The sequence below is a fragment of the Malania oleifera genome, chromosome 12 (assembly GCF_029873635.1).
Source record: "Malania oleifera isolate guangnan ecotype guangnan chromosome 12, ASM2987363v1, whole genome shotgun sequence".
Taxonomy (NCBI): Eukaryota; Viridiplantae; Streptophyta; class Magnoliopsida; order Santalales; family Ximeniaceae; genus Malania; species Malania oleifera.
The window spans coordinates 54,482,512-54,504,843 of NC_080428.1; the positions used below are offsets into that span (position 1 = coordinate 54,482,512).

Below are 22,332 nucleotides of genomic sequence, written 5' to 3' on the forward strand. Positions count from 1 at the left end.
GAACTTTGATTTCACGAAACTTAATTTTTCTTCTTAGGCTAGTCTCCTTATTTGATTTTCTAGCCTAAAAGTGATGTCTAGTGGGGAGATATAAACCTAGGTTTTATAGCCTACTTAATACGTGAGTATTCAGCCACCCCTAGAGAATAGCATAATTCATGAAATTTCTTTTTGAGCTTAGTTCCCTATCGGTGGCATGAAGACAATATAAGTTGTAATGATTGTCCTAGCTAGCCATGAAAGAAAAAAATGAGCAAAAATGAAAGAAAATAAGAAAAATACATAGATGACTGCTCCAAATATAAAATGAAAAAGAAAGAGAATGTCCAAGCTAGGGTCACAACACAGCATAATCGTGCACGTATGAAGCTTCTTCGGGTATTCTGATGCATATGTATGAAGTCACGTATTGGTTTATGAATTATCAATCTTGGGTGGTCTTGGTAGGATGTGGCAAGTAGGTGAGAAGGCTATAGGGTGAAGGACCCAACACCTCATTTTTAGGCTGGATACCATTCTTTTGAGACTAGTTCACTTCATTTTCTCCGTCGGTTCTTTGTTGTATGTGAGGTGTTTGTTCATGATGGTTTTCCTCATATATGAGAATGAACCCTTTTCTCTGAGTGTTTTTGAGAGTATGCCGGCGAGGCTGAGTTAGGACAACCGTTCTATAGGTGTGCTAGGACTATTCAAGTGAAATGAATCATTCACTTTACACATGCCTTGTGACTATGCTTATTTATACTCATATTTATATGGTGATATTAACTTTGAATTTGAATTACTTATTGATTCTATAAGGGTTATGGTTTTCTTGATGGCAATACCCTATTGAGACATGTGTGAGTGATTTTCTTCGAAGTTGTCTTTATAATGGAGCTATTTGTAGAGGAGCATGATTGTATTGATGTTATATATCTTTATGCGAAGTATTATAGTTGTGTGATTTATTTGAGATTTAATTGAAATTCACTAGGATAGGTGTTTGTGGGTATTGCAAACCCTCACGAGACTATAACTCGTCCATTAGGGCCACCTAGAGGTTTAAAGCCTTATTGCATACGGTAAATACAATCATGTTTCCCACAAAAGAGGACGTAGTTAGGAATTTGTTTATCTTTTATAGGTTTTTCTTAGCTATCTTTGCTCGGGGACTAGCAAAGTGTAAGTTGGGGGTTGTGATGTGTTCCCAAAATATACTATTTTAAGCCTCCATTTACCTATGCTTTATTCTCCTTTTCATTGTAATTATCCCTTTTTATACTAGTTCAGAGTTACACGTGGTTTGCTTCATGTTTCAAGAAATTGGAGCTTAAAATGATGAGTTAAGCAATGCAAGAATCCAAGGAACCAATTGGGAGTACAAGGCTCAACCAAGTGCTCGGCCAAGTCTCCTAGGCCTTGTCCATTCCAAAGCAACATGTACCTGCTCGACCATGTGGTGCGACCAGCAATCACAAGGGGTGACCAGGTCATAGAATGATGACTCTAAAGTGCTGAATAAATGAAGAATCATGGAATACCTTGACCAACGCGCAACCAGGAGAAGTCTAGGGTGCAACTAGGTCGAGGAAGCCAATGCCTACACAAAAAGTTAAGTGAAGATTTTCCAGAACACTTCGACTAAGGTGCAACCAAAAGACCTTTAAGGCGCAACCAAGTTGAAGAAGACTTGAGCTGAAAAAGAATTAATTGAAGATTTTCCAGATTGGCTCGACAAGGGCACAACCAAGAGAAGTCCAGGGTGCGACTAGATTGACTAGGATCGAGTTTAGAAACTATTGTGTGAGATTTTTGGCGAAACTTTCCTTATTTGAATTCAATTGCTTCTAAACCCTCTTGGATATAAAATTCAACTTTGAATAGGTTATTAGGGTTCCTTTTTGGCTCCTTATTGTTTAGTGACAAAACTTGAGTGCCGATTGGAGCCATTTAGATTAGTTTAATTACTTTCTTCAATTCTCAAGTTGTAATTTACAATAGTGGTTGCCTATAGTTTTTCTTTTGTGTGACAAAGTTGAGAGTGTTGTTGGGTTACTAATAGAGTAGTGATGGTGTAGTTTGGTTCTTCTTTGGTTCCTTTTTGGTTCGTGACAAGCCTGAAGTGCCATTGGAGGCCATTAGAATAGATTTACTGCTTTGTTTACATTCAAGTGCAATTTCAATAAAAGTCATGTTTTCAATTCCATCTTTCAATACCTTGTTTTATTTTCATGCTCCAAGAGTAGCTAATTCAGTTTGATTCTCTTGTTGTGATGAAGCCCTAGGCTAAGAATTGCATAGCTAGGATTCAGGCAATTATGTATAATAGGGTTGGTGCTAAATCATAATCCATGTTCACTAGATAGGGTATACTTCGTCTCTCGATCGTGCTCTAGATGATTGGTGCAACCTTACCTATGCCACTCAAGTGGATTACGCTAAAAAAAGAATTCATGTTTTTTTTGGATAGGGTAAACTTCGTTCTCCCGATCATGCCCTGGGCAATTGGTAGGAACCTTGCTACCCTATGCCACTTGAGTGAATGACTTATATTTGACACCCTATTATGGAATAATTAACCGGACCTAGTTATAGCTTAGTAAAGACTAGGGTGGATTCATAACCGAGGAATTGCCTTTCCATAAAATACTTTCATTCATTTTAATTGCCTTTTTAGATTAGTCCACAAATCAAAATTCCATCTTTTAATTCTTGTTCAAAGCATAGTTAACTACACTAAAATTAGTGCACCACTACACTAGAGTCCCTGAGATCGACAGATGACTCACTCCTTGATGCACTGAACTTGGGATTAGTTAGGTTATAAATATTGTCTTTGGTAGTTAAGGACCCAAGCCTTGGTGAGCCTACCAATAGCTACTTGGTTCCGTAAATGTAGGAAAATGGCCAAACTGCATAAGTTCTTGTGTTGTGTTTGATTTATTGCTCTCTTTTATTCATTGTGATTGATTGTTAATTTCTGTATTTTTCATCATTGAGTGCTTGCATTAATTGTTCCAATTTGATTCGAGTTTGCGAGATCTTTCAGTGTACACTCACATCAACAATTGGTATCAGAGATATTGGTTGTAATGACTGGGATCTCTTCGATGAAGTTCAATGGAATGGAAAATTTCGAACTTTAGTAAAGGAGGGCTATGAACTTTTTGGTGCAGCAAGGTATGGCGATGGCACTACACGGAAAAAGGCTGGAAGACATGGGTGACATGGGTTTGATGCGAAAGTTGTTTCCACTATCAGGCATTGTTTGACCGGTGATGTGATGTATTATGTCATGGATGAGGAATCATCGGCAGCGGTTTGGCTAAAATTGAAGAGCCAAAACATGTCCAATTGATTGAAGAACAAGTTGTATCTCAAGAAAAATATTTGCTTAAGATAGTTGAGGGTTCAAACCTAACTCAGCACATCAACGTATTCAATTAGATCATTAGTGATCTAAAGCAAGTTGATGTGAAGTTCGAGGAAGAAGACAAAGTGTTGATGCTGCTAAATTCCTTACCTACATATCCTACGTATGAGAATTTGGTTACGTTTCTGACATGGGAGAAAGAAGTCTTGGAGTTGGAGGATATCACGAGTGCATTGCTGGGGTTCCACTAGAGGAAGAAGGTCAGCGATGAGAGTTCACAAGGTGAAGGGCTCATGGAAAAGGGTAATCAGGATCGTGGGAGAGGCAAGTTCTAGAGCGGATCGAATGGTAATAAAATTCAGTTGTAGTCCAAGAGGAGGAAGGACATTCACTATTTTAAATGTGGTAAAATAGGGCACATAAAATCGGAGTGTTTGGAGTGGAGGAAAGGGAATATAGAAACTCAAAAGGGTTCATCAAAATCTTCAAATGTAGTGAAATAAGGAGACTCAGGGAATAGTGATTATGATATGCTATCTATTTCATCGGGTTCAAAATGCCTCATGGATTCTTGGATCCTAGACTTGGGATGTTCTTTTCACATGATGTCCAATAAAGCTTGGTTCACCACTTACAGATTGGTGAGTTCTGGTTCCACTTTGATGGGAAACAATGCAGTTTGCAAAGTTTTCGGAATAGGGGATAATAGAATCAAGATGTATGATTGTGTGGTAAGGACGTTATGTGGTGTAAGACATATACCTGAACTACAGAAGAATGTGATTTCATTAGGCACTTTGGATTGAAACGGGTATAGTTACAAGTATGAAAGTAAGACAATGAAGGTGTATATAGGTGTACTGATTGTGATGAAGGGACAAAGGTTAACAAAGAATCTCTATGCACTATTGGGTAACACAGTTGTAGGTGGAATTTCAGTTGAAAGTTCTGAGTCAAAAAATACCATTTTGTATAAAAAAACCACATACAAAAAAGAGGGTATTCTTAATTGCATTATTTTGGATGTTTTGGGATCGGTGAGGGTAGCATTAGGGTTGGACATGGGTACTTTGTGAGTTTATCATGAAAGGTCCAGGGGTACCTCATGCAGCACAAGTTGGAGATGTTTGTTAGGATTAACTTGTGGCTGAGGTGGAATACCAAATCAAGAGAGAGTTCCTTAGATCAGATATTGGAGCTGAGTACGCTAGTGTTCAAGGAGTTTTGTGAGCATGACATTTTGTATGCATTTCTTGCAAGGAACTTCTTAGTAAAGTTAGCGAGTATGGCATGCTTCTTGATTAATCAATCACCAAAGGTATCACTAGATGGGAGAGTTGCAAAAAAGGTTTGGAAATGTTATGCAGTAGACTTCTCGGGTTTGAGAGAGTTTGGAGGTCCAACCATGCATATTTTTTGTGAGGTGGGATCTAATTTTTGTGTAATTTCTGGACGCTACATATTTCTGGGGCATAAGAAAGATGGGTTCAAGTTGGGTGATCCAATAATGAACAAGGTGGCGATTGGTGGAGACATGATTTTGAGATTAAAGCCATGGTGTAGCGTGCTTAGGTAGATGAAGAGAAATGGGTACCAGAAAGCTGCAGCACCAAAGAGCATGTTGTTCAGGTGGAGTTGGAGACTCAAGACAGAAGTACAAGGAGCTCTAGCTTAGGAGACCAGCAGTATCATAGTATAAGCTAGAGCAGAAAAGAGATTGTGATGCAAGTGGAGTTATAAACTCAGGGCAAATATGATATCATTCATATTGTAGGGAGTTCTAGCTTGGGAGACCAGTGAGATCATAATGGGCCTAAGTGCAATATCATGCCACCTCCCAAGTATAAATTTGATGACCGGATGTCTTATGTATTCATCACTACTAGCAAGTTCCTACTATTTTTCAAGATGTGGTGCACGTCAAAGTAAAAAATAGATGGATGAATTCTTGGTGGAGGAGATGGGGTTACTACATAAGAATTAGGTGTGGGAGTTGGTGGAGCTTCGAGAGGGAAAGAGGTTGAGAGGATGCATGGAGGTAATTGTTATGTTGTTTTATGGAATGACATGTCAATTGTTAAGAAGATTTCTACTAAGGTTAATCAATCAGTAACTCTGTTGAGAAAGGAATTTGACATAAAGGTTTTGGGTGCTACCAAGAAAATTATTGGGTTGGATATTCGCAAAGGTAAAACTGCAGGGAGATTGGGGTAATCTCAGGGTGGCTGTGTGGACAAAACTATAGGGAGATTATGGTTATCTTAGGGTGGTTTTGTGGAGCAGGTGTTGGAGACGTTTAGCATAGTTAATGTTAAACTGGTCATCTATACACTGTTAGAGAATCAATGTAAATTGTATACCACTCAGTACCCAAGGATGGACAGTGATGTTTGGGACATGTCAAAGGTTTCTTATGTTAGTGCAATGGGGTGCTTTAGCAAGCAAGATAGTGAACTATTAGTTGTGTGATTCGTAGATGCAGACTATGCATGGGACTTGGATGACAGGAGGTCTGCAATAGGGTATGTCATGGGAGGGCCTATTTGTTTAGAAGTCCAGGGTACAGTCTCAAGTTGCACTAGTTATAACTGGATCGGAGTACTTGGCAGTGGCCAAGGCCATCAAGGTTGCAGTGTGGTTTAAAGGATCGTTGAAGGAGTTGGGTGTTCAGCTAGGTGGAGTTTCTATTACCACGGATAAGTTCAAGCGTTGCTTGAACTGGGTTTATGTATCTAGGTGCTAGACAAGAGACGTTCCTAATCTATTGGCCCGAATAGAGTAGCGAGATTATGCTATCGGATTTCTCTTAAGTGGTGAATATTCACCAAGGTGGAGATTGTTGGAGATGTGGCTCTTATTTGAGTGGAACGTATGCATCGGGGAAAGCATAGTGATGGAAAGAACAAGGAGACTAGTTACAAGATCAAACCATTGATGGTATGAGAGCCGATGTGCTCTCGGTATCAAACTGTCGATAGTTTCTATTTGGAGGAATAGCTCGTAGCATCAAGCCATTAACAATTTGTTGCAATCGTTTGACGGTTTCGTTTGGTGCAAGTCATGGAATTTGAATAGGAGATTAGTAGATTGGGAGATTTTGGAGGATTTTCTTCTGGGGGATCACTATAGAAGTATTTTCGATGTAGTCTAAGTCTTATGTACACATAAGGTTAGTATATAATCTATATTTGTAACCTTTGTTTAATAAGCTTAATATAAGCTTCACATGGGATAGTGAAAAACAACCGCTTGCTCCCGTGGACATGGGCAAATTGCCAAACCACATAAATATTTGCTCGTGTTTGATTTATTGATTTCCTTTATTCAATGTGGTTGATTGTTCATTTTCATCTTGTTTATCATTGAGTGCTTGCATTACTTGTTCCAGTTTGATTCGAGTTTTCGAAGTCTTTCGCTATGCACTCGCATCAACAATTGGTATCGAACGCCAATTTTTAACAAATACCTTTCCTTCACATAACTGAACTCTTGATTCCAACTATAGTAAATGAAGACTGACACTACTAGTTCCTTAACCGTAGGATTAGTCTAGAAACTAATCAACGAGTAGTAATTAGGTAAGCTAACTGCATGTAGGAAAATAATAGGTTAATGACGACTCAATCAAACCTATATTATAATTATTCTTTACCATTCCTGACCCTTCTCTGAGATCTTGCGACATATATCAACAAAGAAAAAAGGAAATATAAATCTAAGTACCCTGCAAACAAAATTTTATCATAGTTTCATAATGCAAAAACACACGTGAATAATCAATATTTTTTTTAAAAAATATATCATCCAGTACATTTAAACAATGATGTAAAATCCTCATGTACATATAAGTACTCACATGCAATCATATGTTTGCATTAGAATAAACAATCTTTTGGGATTTCAATTTTATTATTTTGTCCAAACATGAGTTTTCTTTTCTTTAGAAACCCAACAATTTTGTATAGGGTTTAATCATATACAACACTTGAATCAATGTTTAATCATCCAATGCTTATTAATTAATATTTGATGAAGGAATCAAGCGTGGATTGAAGACCCAAGAATATAATGTAATATGCCTTTTCAGTTGGGTGTATAGAATCCCAGAACACATACGTAGATGCATCAGGACAAACATATGATTTAGGGTTGCACAACAATGATGCTTCAAGAAAACCAGTTCCACAACAGCCTTTGCTAACCTCATCAAACCCTACAATAAAATCATAATTATTCAAAATAACATAATAAATATCATTAGATGATTATCATTGATTTACTAGGTCAAAAAATGATGATTATACTCTTACCGAATTTTCTTGGCATTTGGATCATGTCAATCACAGGATTGTACAAGTCGATGTAAGCAATGCGAGCACCATAATTTGCTAACCTATTTTGCATTTGGCTTAGGTACGTTTTAAGCATTTGATTGTAATCTCTGGCAACAGTGGAGTAAGTGTCGAGGCAGTTGCGAGATAGAATGACATTATTCGACCTAAGAGTAACAAGCAATGGCAAGCAACCCATTGGGGGAAGCCCAGCAAATAGGATTTTTCGAGCCCCTTCATCCCATAAACCCTAAAAATAACAACAAGAACTTCATTTGATTAATCATGCCATTGAAACCAATTGTTACTTTCAAAAACTTTCAAAAACCAATTCTTCCCAATTGGAGTAGAACACTAAGCATGAGTCAAATAATGTTATGTATTCCATATCACATTCTATATCCCTTCTCACTTTGTTATAAGATTTTTGAACTTGAGAACTCAAACATAGAAGTCACAAGTTTTAAACGTTGGAATATATTAGGAAACTATATCATGAAGATACTTTCAAGTCACATTATTTACCTTGATTTGTTGGAATTTATTAGGTGAAAAAACTCTTCAACTAATCTTAGAAAATGTCATGTTACAAGTAAAAGGAATGTTGTGATAGTTTTCTATTGGAGATGCAAGTGTGTTTCAAATTAAAAATAGGCTCTAGTACTTCACTTATTGTCAAATGGAATTCTCTCCTTTATGGGTCATGACTCTTATTTTACTATGCAACCTATTTTCTGTAAGGTCTATATCATTGAGTTAATATGGAAGTGTTTGTATGCTAAATAGTATTATTTACTTTTTGAGTGAAAAGATAGATTTTGGAGTGTAAATTATGAGGTTATTGTTTAAGTTTTCCTAGTAATAATTCTTCAGTTTAATGGTCTTAAAGTTCTAGCCTTAGTTGTGTTTTCAAACTTATATTTTGAGATATATCTCTTAGTTTTGACAGCATTGGCTAGTTTATTTTTTGGTTTTCAATTACTGTAAATGATCAATGGTTTCTAATTTCGTTGTTACTGATTTTAATTTGCATCAATAACCATTTTTTGACTAAGTTATTTACAAGGTTTAATTTTCAATTTTTTTAGTACGTAAGATGATGAATTTAATCCACCTTTAACACCCTTTGTTGTGCTTATAAAAAGGTGTAGTTCACAACTTTTGAAATGCAGTTGACCATCTAATAGTCTTTCTAATACTTGTGTCTTTTTCTTTTTATATCTTTTCTCTAGACAAAAACATTTACTTATGCCTAGATTAGGTTTAGTTCATGAACTTTTGGTTTTATATAGTGTGCAACTTACTAGTAGGATAGGATCGATGTTGAATCCCTAAGACCGAATGATGTCTTTTTCTTTTTATATCTTTTCTTTAGGCAAAAACATTTACTTGTTGATTTAATTAGTGTGCAACTTACTTGTAGGATAAGATCGATGTTGAATCCCTAAGATTGAATATGAGTATCAATTGCACCGTGAGTGCATTTGGTACATGGGCTAGGCTAAGACCCTTGGGGCTTAACCCATCTTTTGTAAATGTCAAAGATATTATGATGCCATACTTCATCTTCAATTGTTCTAGTGATCTTGGGTGTATCTAGATTGCTATTTTTGTTAGGCTTAATGTCAACTAGATTCCATGATGATGAGGGTAGAGGTGGTGGTGGGATGGCTCAAAGAGAATCTAGGCGTACGTTGAAGGTATTGAGAGGTGTTGATTCATTGTGATAAAAAACTTCATCTTGCTTCATCCTGATTTTCCTTTTTCTTCATGTCCATGAATTTTGAGTGTATCCAAGCTATCCATTGTCAAGTAATCTCTATGCATTTGCCTAAGTGCAGCCATCACAAGCCTATCACCTACAACAAATAGTGGCATGTCAGTCCTCCTTAACTCAGCTTCAATACCTTACACTCAACAGTTGACAAGCACACCCTCAAGCCCATTCTAACTCCCCCATGTGGTGACACCCACCTGGTCTTTGGAGAGACTCACCCAAATTCCCAATATCAACATCTTTTGGCCTCTTGATTTAGCCTTAGGTAATGTTAATTATGAAAATTTTTGGTAATATTTTTTTTTATGAAGTTTTGAGCCTTGAACAGTGACTTATTTGTTGATAATACAAATTTGAGGTGTGAGCTAAATTCAATTCTATTCAACATTCTGTAAATTATGTACATCCCAATCTTATAATACAATTGCCTATTCTAATAAGGAAATAATCCCCCTACAGAATAATATATAATCTCCTATATTTACCCACTTTCCTAATTTACCCATTATACACAAAGATACACGGGATTTTAACACTCACCCTCAAGTTGCATCATAGATATTAATCATCTCCAACTTGCTAATGAGATCATCAAAGTTATGTCGTGCCATCCCTTTCATAAAGATATCTACAGTTTGTTCCTTGGTAGGAACATATGTCATACAAATAGTTCCTTCTTCAACTTTCTCTTTGATAAAATGTCGGTTCACTTCTACATGTTTAGTCCTATCATATTGAACTGGATTGAGAGAGATACTGATGGTTGCTTTGTTGTCACAATAGAGTTTGATAAGAAATTTCACCAGGACCTATAGTTCATCCAAGAGTTTTCATAACCATAGTCCTTCACATAATCCTTGAGCAACTACTCTGAACTCATCTTTGGCACTACTATGAGCCAAGCCACTACATTCTATTTTTTGCTTCTACAAGTTACCAAATTTCCCCAGACAAATGTGTAATAACCGGTGGTGGACCTTCTATCTTCCACTGATCCTGCCCAATCTGCATCTGTAAAGATCCCTACTTCCTTGCTTTCACATTTCTTGAAAAAGAGTGCTTTGCCCAGGGAACCCTTGAGATATTGAAGGATCTTGTATACAACATCTAAATGAGCTTCTTTTGGTGAATGCATATGTTGACTTACCAAACTAACTGCAAATGCAATATCTGGTCCGGTATGTGATAAGTAGATTAGCTTACCAACCAATCTCTGATACCTTTCCTTTTCAACAGATATTCCACAGTCTTCGACCCTCTTTACTGCTTCAATTGGGGTTTCACTAGGTTTGCATCCTAGCATGCCAGTTTCAATCAGGAGATCAATGATATACTTTCGCTGAGAGACACTAATGCCCTTTTTCGTTCTAGCAACTTCCATGCCCAAGAAGCACCGCATTTGTCCCAAGTCTTCAACTTCAAATTCAGTAGCTATAACTTTCTTCAATCTTTCCATCTCTACTGTATCATCCCCAGTTAAAATTATATTTTCAACATACACTATTAGAATTGTTCTCTTACCTCTTTTAGACTGTTGGAAGAAAAGAGTGTGATCATATTGCACTTGTCGATATTTTTGGTTCTTTATTACTTTTGCAAATCTGTCAAACCATGCCTTGGGAGATTGCTTGAGTCCATACAAGGACTTCTTGAGTTTACACACTTTGTTTTCTTCACCTTTCTTGCTAAAGCCTAGTGGTATTGTTGTGTAGACTTCTTCTTCTAACTCACCATTTAAAAATGCATTCTTAATGTCAAGTTGTTGTAGTGGCCAATCTAAGTTGGCTGCCAATGATAAGAGAACCCGAACTGTATTCAAGTTTGCCACCGGTGCAAATGTATCTATATAGTCAATTCCATAAGTCTGTGTGAATCCTTTTGCAACGAGTCGGGCTTTATATCTTTCAACTGTCCCATCAGATTTATATTTCACTGTGAAGACCCATTTACAACCAACTGTCTTCTTCCCTCTTGGCAAATTCATTACATCCCAAGTCCCATTTTTCTCCAGAGCCCACATTTCCTCCATGACAGTCTCCCTCCATTTAGGTATTTCCAGAGCTTCTTGAATATTGTTTGGAATTCTCATCCTATCAAGCTTAGAGGCAAAAACACGATATCCTGTAGACAAGCTTTTATAAGACATATATTTAGACCAAGGATATTGAGTACACGACCTGGTTTGTTTTTTGACTGCAATAGGTAAATTGATGTCATTAGGTACAGAAATATCAGAAGAGAGCTCATGAGACTCATGGTTGTTCGGAGCCATCACCGGTTCTAACACTCTTGGTGCCTCAGGTATGAGATTCTCTCTGTTCTTTGTGTTTGGCTTTCTTGAGTAAACCAGTATGTTTGTGTTGTATTGCTTTTCTGCATCTCCCCCTAAGGTTAAGTGTTCTTTTGTGTTTGACAGGTTAGGAAGTGATGCAACGGGAGACTTAATGGATGGGTCAGGGAATGAAGTAATAGGAGACTCAATGGATGGCACAGAGTCAGTGGTAAAGAAGTCAAAGAACCAATCTTCACTCTATTGCTCCCCTTGAAGAGAGGGCTTTGGGAAATAAGGAGTGGTTTCAAAGAATGTGACATCAAGGCTAACAAACATTGTTTTTGAAACAGGGTCATAGCATTTGTAGCCTTTCTAGGTAGGGGAGTAATCAATGAAGACACATTTAACAGCACGAGGATCCAATTTATCGCGATGGTGAGCATGAACATGAACAAAAGCCATACAGCCAAAGATTTTCAGCGGAATACTGGAGGGGAGTCGAGAGGTAGGAAAATGTTCTTTGAATTTCTGGAGAGGAGTGGCAAAGAAAAGTACTCAACTCAGCATTCGATTAATGAGATGTGTAGATGTTAAGATGACATCTCCCCAAAGATAGTTTCTCATGTTTGTAGTGAACATCAATGCCCGAGCTACTTCAAGTATATGTTTGTTTTTCTGTTCGGCAATCATATTTTGTTTAGGGGTATCCACACAAGAACTCTGATGAACAATCCCATTTTCTTGAAGATAAGTTCCCAGAACATCATAAAATATTCCGTACCATTATCAATACGTAAAATTTGAATGTGAGTCTGGAATTGTGTTTGAATCATTGAATGAAAACTAACAAAAATGGAACGGACTTCAGTTTTATTTTTCAACAAGTAAACCCAACAAAGAAGAGTATGGTCATCAATAAAAGTAACAAACCTTTTTGTATGGGTGCGATTGAGGGATCTTGAGGGTCCCCACAAATCACTATGAATCAGAGTAAATGGACGAGTTGGTTTGTATATGAATGTTGGGAAAGAAGCACGACGATGTTTTGCAAGCTCACACACTTCACATTGAAACTCAGAAGATATTTTATTTGAACAGATAGACGGAAACAAACGTTTTAAATATTGAAAATTTGGGTAACCCATCCTAGAATGCCATAACAAAAGTTCACTATCTCTAGAAATATATGCAGAATCACAAATTACAGTATAACATTGTTCACTCAAGGTTGCCTCCTCAAAGTAGTAGAGTCCCTCATACGCTTTAGCAGTACCAATCGTCTTCCTCGATGATAGGTCCTAAAAAGCACAATTAGAGGAAACAAATTTAGCAGAGCAATTGGAGTCTTTTGTTAACTGGCTAATGGATAACAAGTTGCAAGATAACTTGGGAACATGTAGGATAGATTTTAAGGTTACGGAATCAAATATGTGAATACTTCCTTTACCGGCGATTGGTGAGAGTGAACCATCTGCAATTTTGACTCTCAGGTTTCCAACATATGATGAATAGGATGAAAACAATTGATAAGAACCAATCATATGATCAAATGCACCCGAGTCAATTATCCATGGTGAGTTGTGACAGGATATAGCATTTAAGGCTCATAAATAATTACCTCAGTGAGCTAGAGAACCATTGTAAGACTGACCCGATGTTTGAATGGAGGTAATCATTTTATATAGCTGATCTAACTGCTCAGGGCTGAATGCACTACTTGGATTGATATTATTGGTTTTTACGCCTTGTAATTTTCCAATTGAACTGTCAGTGGTAGCCTGATACCCACGATTTTTTTGATATTGTCTCGGTTTCCAATCTATAGGCTTTCCATGAATCCCCCAGCAGGTTTCTTTTGAATGACCTGACTTTCGACAGTGCTCACACCATAATTTGCCTTTTTGTAGTTTTTCTCCGTACCCTCCCGAGCCTTTTGATATTAGAGCTGAGACATCCGACCCACTAGGATTTATGGCTGGTATTTCAGGCCCAACACGATCCGGCTGTGGCTTCTGCATCACGCGTCTTCGGCTCTCCTCCCTCCTTACTTCAGTGAACACCTCTCGGGTTGATGGCAGTGGTCATCAGCCAAGAATTCATCCCCGTACATCATCCAGATCTCGATTGAGGCCGACTAAGAACTCAAAGACCTGTTCGTTTTCGAGTTGTTTTTTGTATCGTGTGCTGTTGCCGGAGCATTCCCATTCTTCTTTGATGCTCAGGTCGAGCTCTTGCTAGAGATGAGTCATCACCACGAAATACTCAATAACGCCTCACTCGCCTTGCCTCATTTTCCACAACCGGGTCTTGAGCTCAAAAATCTGTGAGTAACTTTTGACGTTGAAATATGTCTCAGGAATGGCGTCCCAGACGTCCTCCACCATTGGTAAGAACAACTAGATTTTCCCGATTGAAGGCTGCATCGAGTTCACAGGCCAAGCAGAAACCATGCAGTTCTCGAACACCCATTTTTGCAAGGGTATAACTTCGGTGGAGTCTAGTCTCCTCCGTTCGCCGGTAAGATAACCTAGCCTCCCCTTTCCTTCAATTACCAATTTTATGGATGGAGCCCACTCATGGAAATTTTTTCCATTTAATTTTTCCACTGCGAGTGGAAAGGTTGTGTTGTCGAGCCCATTCGAACCCCCAATGGATGTGGTCTCTGAGTTGCCGTTGATATTTTCAGCAGGGGTCGACCCTCTGCTGTTGACGATGCCACTGGTGGTGATGCTGGCCATAGTTAGCTAAGGTTGAGAAACCCTAGCTCTGATACCATGTGAGCTAAATTCAATTCTATTCAACTTTCTGTAAATTATGTACATCCCAATCTTATAATACAATTGCCTATTCTAATAAGGAAATAATCCCCCTATAGAATAATATATAATCTCCTATATTTACCCACTTTCCTAATTTACCCATTATACACAAAGATACTCAGGATTTTAACAATGAACACTACATGTCTACATTGTTTGTTACTCCTTGTTATATTAGTTAGATAAATTTTGGTTTGAAATTGTGTTCTAAATTTTTTTTAAAGCCCAAATTTGGTGTGAGCCCTCTCAATGTGTCCTAGAAGGGGAGTGAATTGACCTGACGAGTAACTAAGCAAATGACACAAAAAAGGTGTACTATTGTATAAAGTTGGGTATAATGGATTATATGGTGTCACCACTAGCATTTTATTTTCTCCGGGTTTGGCTAGTTCACTTAATTTATACTAGTTTTTGATGTCTAAAAAAAACTCATGTCCAAGAATCGATTGTCTTGGTCTACCTAATTAGAGTAAAGTTCAAGAGTACGATTATTCCAGCTAAAGGAAGGTATCAACGTCTCCTACACACATGCCCTAATGAATGACTAATATTTACCTATTTTAAGCTTAACTAATCAAAACTACTGACCATTATGTTTATGTAACTATTGGCCTTTAAATATTGAAAATACTTACCATAGCGGAGATTGCTCTCTCCTTAGGAGTCTTGAAAGGACGTCATTTCGAGTGTTGTCATCAAACTAATTAAAAATTACTTGTTTAAGGAAATATAATATAAATAATTATGCAAACACAAAGAAAATAATTCAAATAATGTGAACAAGCTAGATTGAAATTGTGCAAATTGTGCAAAAGCACAACCAATTGTCTAATACAATCACCGAGATGGTTTATCAAAGCAATTGAACTAGAAAAAAATGTACTCTTATAGTATTAATAGGTGAGGCCGAAAATGCCCCATCTTTGACTCTCTATCATCGGAGGATTCACACACACACACACACACACACAGAGTGCTAAAATAATGTTATGCAAAAGCAAATTTGAGCACATTTTTTTTCTAAAATTGCATAAAATAGGAAAGTAACAATAAGAAAAATGAAAACATGTATATGTTTTAAGATTTTCTATTTAAAAATGTTGGTGACAATCGGTACACAAAGATACCAATTGCTGGAGTTGAAGACGCAGCGGAAGCACGCACAACTCTAATCAAACCGGAACAATTGATGCAAACACAATCAATGATGAATATAAGGATCAAGCAAGAAAAATACCACAATCACACACAAATTAAATAAAAAATAGTAGACGAAAGACACAAGATTTACGTGGTTTGGCAATGTGCCTACGTCCATGGGAGCAACGATGGATTTTTCACTATTTAGATAGTTTAAGTTTACATTAGGGTTACAATACAATGTATTTACACAAACTCTATGCACACATGAGGCGTATTTACCATCTAAAGCACTCCTATGTCCACCTTTGGCGAATATTCACCATTTAGGAGAAAAAGCAACTAAAAGCATACCCGCTGCTCCACCCGAGACTATAGATTGGGACTCGCCTCCCGTTTAACACTTGGAGACGTAAACCAAGTCCAAGCCATGCTTGAACTTAACCATAGTAATAGGAACTCCACCTAACTTAACACCCAGCTCCTTGAACAATCCTTTAAACCACAAAGCTAGCTTGGCAGCCTTAGTCACTGCCAAGAACTCTGATCTAATTGTAACCAGTGCAACCTAAGATCGTACTCTGGACTTCCAACAACTAGGCCTTCCCACAACATACCATGTTGTAGGCCTCTAGTCACACAAGTGTCCTGCATAGCCTCCATCCACGAACCTCACAACTAACATATCACTTTGTTGCCTCCGAAGTACCCAACTGCACTGGCATATGAAACCTTTGAGATGTCTTGATCCTCACTATCTGTCCTTGAGTACTAAGCAATAAACTGTTTACTTAGATTCGCCAATAGTCTACTAGTGACCGATTTAACATTGACCATGTTAAACCTCTCCAACACCTGAACCATAAAACTACCCTGAGATAACTACAAACTCCAAGTAGTTTTGTCCATACAGCTGCCCTAAGATAATACCAATCTTCCCGCAGCTATGACTACAAAGTCACCTTGAGATAATCCTAATCTTCCTGTAACTTTACTTTTGAAAATCTCCAGCCCAAAAATACTCTTGGTAGCACCCAACACCTTCATATCAACTTCCTTCCTCAATAGAGTCCCCGACTAATTCACCTCAGTTGAAACCTTCCCAGGAATTGACATGTCACTCATATAAAATAACAGAATATTTGCCCACTTGCACCTTGTCTTTCTCTCCCACCTTTGGGAGTTCCACTGAACCCCACATTTGATTCTTATACTGTAACTACATCTCCTCCACCATGGCACCTATCCACATACCCTTCTTCAGGTCATACACTGCCTCCTTAAAGGTAGTAGGATCCTTCTTGGTAGTAATGGTTGTATAAGACATCATATCATAACTGGGTGGTGGCTTGATAGTGCCTTTGAGCCCATTGTGATCTTGCTGGTCTCCAGATCTTGAATTCCCAACATTATAACCAATTTCATATCTGCCCTAGGTCTAAAACTCCACTTGCATCACAATCTCCTTTCTACTCCAGTTTATTATGTGATACCGCAAGTATCTTGAGTTAGAACTCCCTGAACTTCTACCTTGAGTCTCCAACTCCACCTGCACAACATGCTCATTGCTATTACTGTAGCTTTTTGGCTTCCATTTCTCTTCATCTACCTGAATACGATGTCTCATGGCTTTAGCACCTAAAGCTATGTATCCACCAATCGCCACCCTATTTGCCAACTTGAACTCATCTTTATTATATACCAAAAAAATGCATTGTCTAGACATCACACCAAGCCTAGATCCCACCTCACTAGAAACATGTATGGCTGGACCTCCAAACTCTCTCAAACCTGAGAAGTCTACCGCATATCCCATCCAAGCCTCTCCTGCAGTTATCCCATCTAGTGATAACTTTGGCGATCGATTAATCAAGAAATACGACATACTCGCTGACTTCACTGAGAAGTCCCTTGCAAGCCCTGCATACATTGTGCCCTACTCACAAAACTCCTTGAGCACCAACGTGCTCAGCTCCAATATTTGACCAGAGGAACTCTCTCCCGGTTTGGTGCTCCACCTCAGCCACAAGTTACACTTGGAAAACAACTCCAACTTATGTCGCATGAGATACCCTCAGACCTTTCATGATAACCTCACAAAGTACCCATGTCCAACCCATGATGCTGCCCTCAGTGATCCCCAAACATCCACAATACTGTAGTTACGAAAACCCACCTTTTTATGTGTGGTTATGTTACACAAAATGGTTTTACCTAACTCAGAACTCTTAGTTGTAGGTCCATCTACAATTGTGTTACCTTGTAGTACATAGAGATTCCTTGCTATCCTTCGTCCCTTCATCACCGTCAATATGCCATCACACACCATCATTGTCCCACTTTCAGACTTATAACTAAACCTGTAACAATCCAAAGCACCCATTGATGTCACATTCTTTCGTAGATTGGGTACATTCCTTACTCCACACAACGTTCTTACGACACCATCATACATCCTGGCCCTAATATCCCCCATTCCGACAACTTTGCAGATCGCAATGTTTCCCATCATAACGGAACCAAGACTCACCAATCTGTAAGTGGTGAGTTAGGCTTTGTTGGGCATCATGTGAAAAGAACAGCCCGATTCTAGGATCCATGAACCTGTAAAGCATTTTGAACCTGATGAAATAGAAAGCATCTCACAATCACTGTTTCCTGAGTCCCCTTCTTGCACTACACTAGCTATATTTTACGAACCTTTTGAGCTTTTGCCTTTCCTTTCTCCCACTCCAGATATTTCGATTTTATGTGCCCCTGGTTCCCACACTTAAAATAGGGAATGTCCTTCCTCCTCTTGGACTAAGTTTTATTGCCACTCTATCCACTCCAGGACTTGCCTCTCTCACGATCCTGATTACCCTTGACCATGAGCCCTTCACCATGTGAACCCTTATTGTAACAACCCCAAAAATAATAAGCATGGAAGTGTAAATAATAATAATAATAATAATAATAATAAATAAATAAATAAATAAATAAATAAATAATGTTAATTAATTAATTGAATATTATTAAATTTAATTAATTAAATAAATAATATGATGGATATATATATATATATGTATATAATAATAATATAATAAAGTATAATAGTATAATATATGTAAGGAAGTTTAAACTTCATGAAGATTCAAGATTGTGAATTTGGCCTCCTAGAACCAAATTCACTTGCACTTTTTCTCTGCACGCTCCCATCTCTCTCCTTCGTCCAACTCTCTCTCTCTCTAAGATTTCTCGGTGGATTGTGCGCTCACTGAAGAACGGGAAGTATCCCTGGGTTCCAAATTCGACCACCAACATTTTAACCGGAGTGGATTTGTTGTAGGGTTATCGTAGCCACCACTCCAGGGATAAGATAACTCCCTCTCTTTCCTCAATTTCTCTTCAGATCTTCAGTTAAATTGATGATCAAATGCGATATCAGGGTCCCAGCTTCCACCCTCGCCATTTTAATCGGAATGGATTTGTGATTTGGGTTTCTTAGGTACCACTCCTGGGATAAGGTGAGGAGTACAAATTAAATCTGTTGTTTTAAAATTTTAACCAATTAAATTGTAGTATTTAATTATTAAAATGTAGTATTTGATTATATTAGATTTTTGAAAATATTCCTAAGATTAAATTAAACTGCAAGATTGGATTATATTAGATTTTTGGAAATATTCTTGGGATTAAGTTAAACTGCAGGAATTTGATTAAATATAATTTTTGGGGAATATTTTAGAATTAGATTAAACTGTGGGGATTTGATCATATAGGTATTTTTAAATATGTTATAAATTAAATTTAAATAAGGGAAGTGGACCATACCCGCATTTCTTTAGAATTTAATTAATTAACGCAAGCGTGTGAGCTTAGGGATGTTAGAATAGTAATTATCCCAAGGTTGAGCTGATTAAACTAGGGCATGTGAATACAAGGGTTTGTGCGAATGCCGCGGGCGTCAGTTTAGGGAACTTGCAAGCACGTCCTCAGGAAACAAGTAAGGGGAATAGATTATGTCAAGTATTTTAGAAGTTTAATTAATTAAAAATAGAGCATGTGATTATAGAAATATTAAATATGATTTTCTGAATTATCTGGCTTATGGAAATAGAAAGTTTGAATTAATTATTATATGTATGTTTTGGGAAAAATCAATTGTTGAATTTAAGTAAGACTTCAGAGTTGAGTATATGATTATTTTAAGCAGAATAATATAGTTATTCCAGGAAGATTATTATAAATGAATTATCACTCAAGTTGTGTGGCATGAGTAAATAAATATGACACAACATAAATAAGTCTGTTAGCATATTTTATGGATTTATACAGTAAAGTATAGTTTTATACAATATCATGACATGACAGTTTTACCTAGAGATATGATTTTATATAGAGTTATGAATGTATATAAAATTATGTTTTATACGGGGTTAAGAATATATATATATATATATATATATAGAGAGAGAGAGAGAGAGAGAGAGAGAGAGTTGTGGGTATTGTGAAATCATGAAATATGGTTTAATTTAGAAATTATGATATGACAATTCAGTCAGCTAAGTGTCATGACAGTTCAGCCAGTTTTATGTCATGATCAGTTATGAATGACGATTATATACGAAAATATGTGGATGAGTATAATTCCCTCCCTGTATATGGGTCAGCATGAGGTTACCTTCTCGTATACTAGTCAACATGAGGATGAGTATAGTAGAGTCTCTCCCTATATACGAGCCAGCATGAGGTTATCCTACTCGTATATAGGTTAGCATGAGGATGAATATAGCAGAGTCCCTCCCTATATATGGTTCAGCATGAGGTTATCCTCTTTGTATACGTACAGGTCAACATGAGGATGAGTATAGTAGTCCCTCCCTGTATACGAGTCAGCATGAGGTTATCCTCCTCGTATACAGGTTAACATGAGGATGAGCATTGCAGAGTCCCTCCCTGTATACGAGCTAGTGAAGTTATCCTCCTCATATATAGGTCAGCATGAGGATGAGTAGTATATGATGATATGAGTGACTATTCTGGGAAGTTTCTAGTGGGTAAATATAACAGATGATTTACGTACACAGAGGAATCCATTGCGAAAAAGTATGAGTATGTATTTTCCAAGTATATGTATAGGCATGGATTACAGTTATAAAGACATGTATGTAGAGTTACGAGAATAGTCTTTATTGAGCTAAAATATGCTTTGAAAAGGATATATGTATTTCAGATATATATATATATATATATATATATATATATATATATAAAATATGAGTACAAGATTAACGATATTTCAGTAAATGTGAGAACAACATCAATGATATTTTAGTGAAAGTTTATTAATTAATGGTTATATCTTACTTATTAGATGACTCATATGCCACACATTGATAATAATCTATCCCGTCTTACTGAGAGGTGTCTCATCCCTTGATTACTTAACATTTTTCATATACTATGTGGAGAATAGCAAGAATCAGAGTAGCGCAGTGAAGCATGGGTGGGACTCGGTTTAGATTTCATAGTTATTGCAAGTGTAAGCGAGATACTAGTTTACCAGGTTTGTGTTTATGTCAGGATAGAAGGTCTTGTGGGGAATTGAATTATTTTAATTATGTTTGAATAAGTACAGAGTTTTATTATGATATCCATCATTTGAAGAGTTTAGATACATGTTATAATATCGGGATAGTTTAGTCCTCTGGTAATTAACATTTGAGGAGTTCCACTATCTTTATCAATTATTATTACAATATGAAATATTCAGGATATTACAGGTGCTATCAGAGAAATTGAATGAAAATTTTTGGGTCACTACAGTTTGGTATCAAACCCTAAGTTGTTAGGCTCTGTAGACTTTAGCAAACAGTAGAAAGAAATAACAGAGTATAGGAATGAATTTTGATGAGGATAAGAGATAGGTAGACTGTGATCATAGTAAGTCCTTGTTGGAGGTTAAGATTGGTATTTAAGATTCTGTCTCGCAGCCTAGAGGTAGGAAATTATGTGGTGGCTTCTGTCTTTTTCTTGGGATGATGATTTTGGGAAAGTCATAGTAAACTATCGTCGGTAGACACCAACATCACATCCACATGAACACAATTCTCATTCATGATCTATACTTGCAAGCACAACACACATAAGGCATATTTATATCCACATGCCTATACATTCACGACCATAACTTATGCACACAACAAACACATACAACACACTACACAATTAAAAAAACTTTAAAAAGATAGTAAATAGTAGGGAAAAGAGAGGAGGAGGGATAGATGGATAGAGATAGAAGTTCATCAGGGGGGCTTCAAGCTTTGGATCTAGAGGTGAGAGTGTGGAGCTTTGGTTTTGGAGGTGCAAGTGCAGAGAATAGATGGAGGTTGTTTTAAAGGGAGAGCATGAGACCAGGTAGAATTTGGATCACCGAAGAGAGATATATGGAGAGGGTTCAGAGAGGCCGTTCGAGGGATCCCTACTACATGTTGTGATCTATGCTTTTATGGAATGGGTAAACAAAAAATTTGGTGTAGTGGGGATTACAAAAAGGAAAAAAAAAAGGAAGAATGAATTCCTCTTTCGATCATTCTATGAAAGATCATTGTCTAAGTGTCCACACAATAAGGTTAGAAACCTAACATACCCTTGTT

At 37.3% G+C, this 22,332-nt stretch overlaps 1 protein-coding gene across 1 annotated transcript in view; it reads right to left on the reverse strand.

Moving 5' to 3' along the window:
• Window positions 1–7,124: 7,124 nt before the first annotated feature.
• LOC131144498 (GDSL esterase/lipase At5g45960) overlaps window positions 7,125–22,332 on the reverse strand; it is a 46,491-nt gene continuing 31,283 nt past the window's right edge. Inside the window, exons 4-5 of the mRNA XM_058093183.1 lie at window positions 7,666–7,936; window positions 7,125–7,568 (exon numbers count right to left, since the gene is read on the reverse strand). Coding sequence (XP_057949166.1) covers window positions 7,375–7,568; window positions 7,666–7,936 — 465 coding nt within the window. The 3' untranslated portion in view covers window positions 7,125–7,374. The remainder of the gene's footprint in view (window positions 7,569–7,665; window positions 7,937–22,332) is intronic.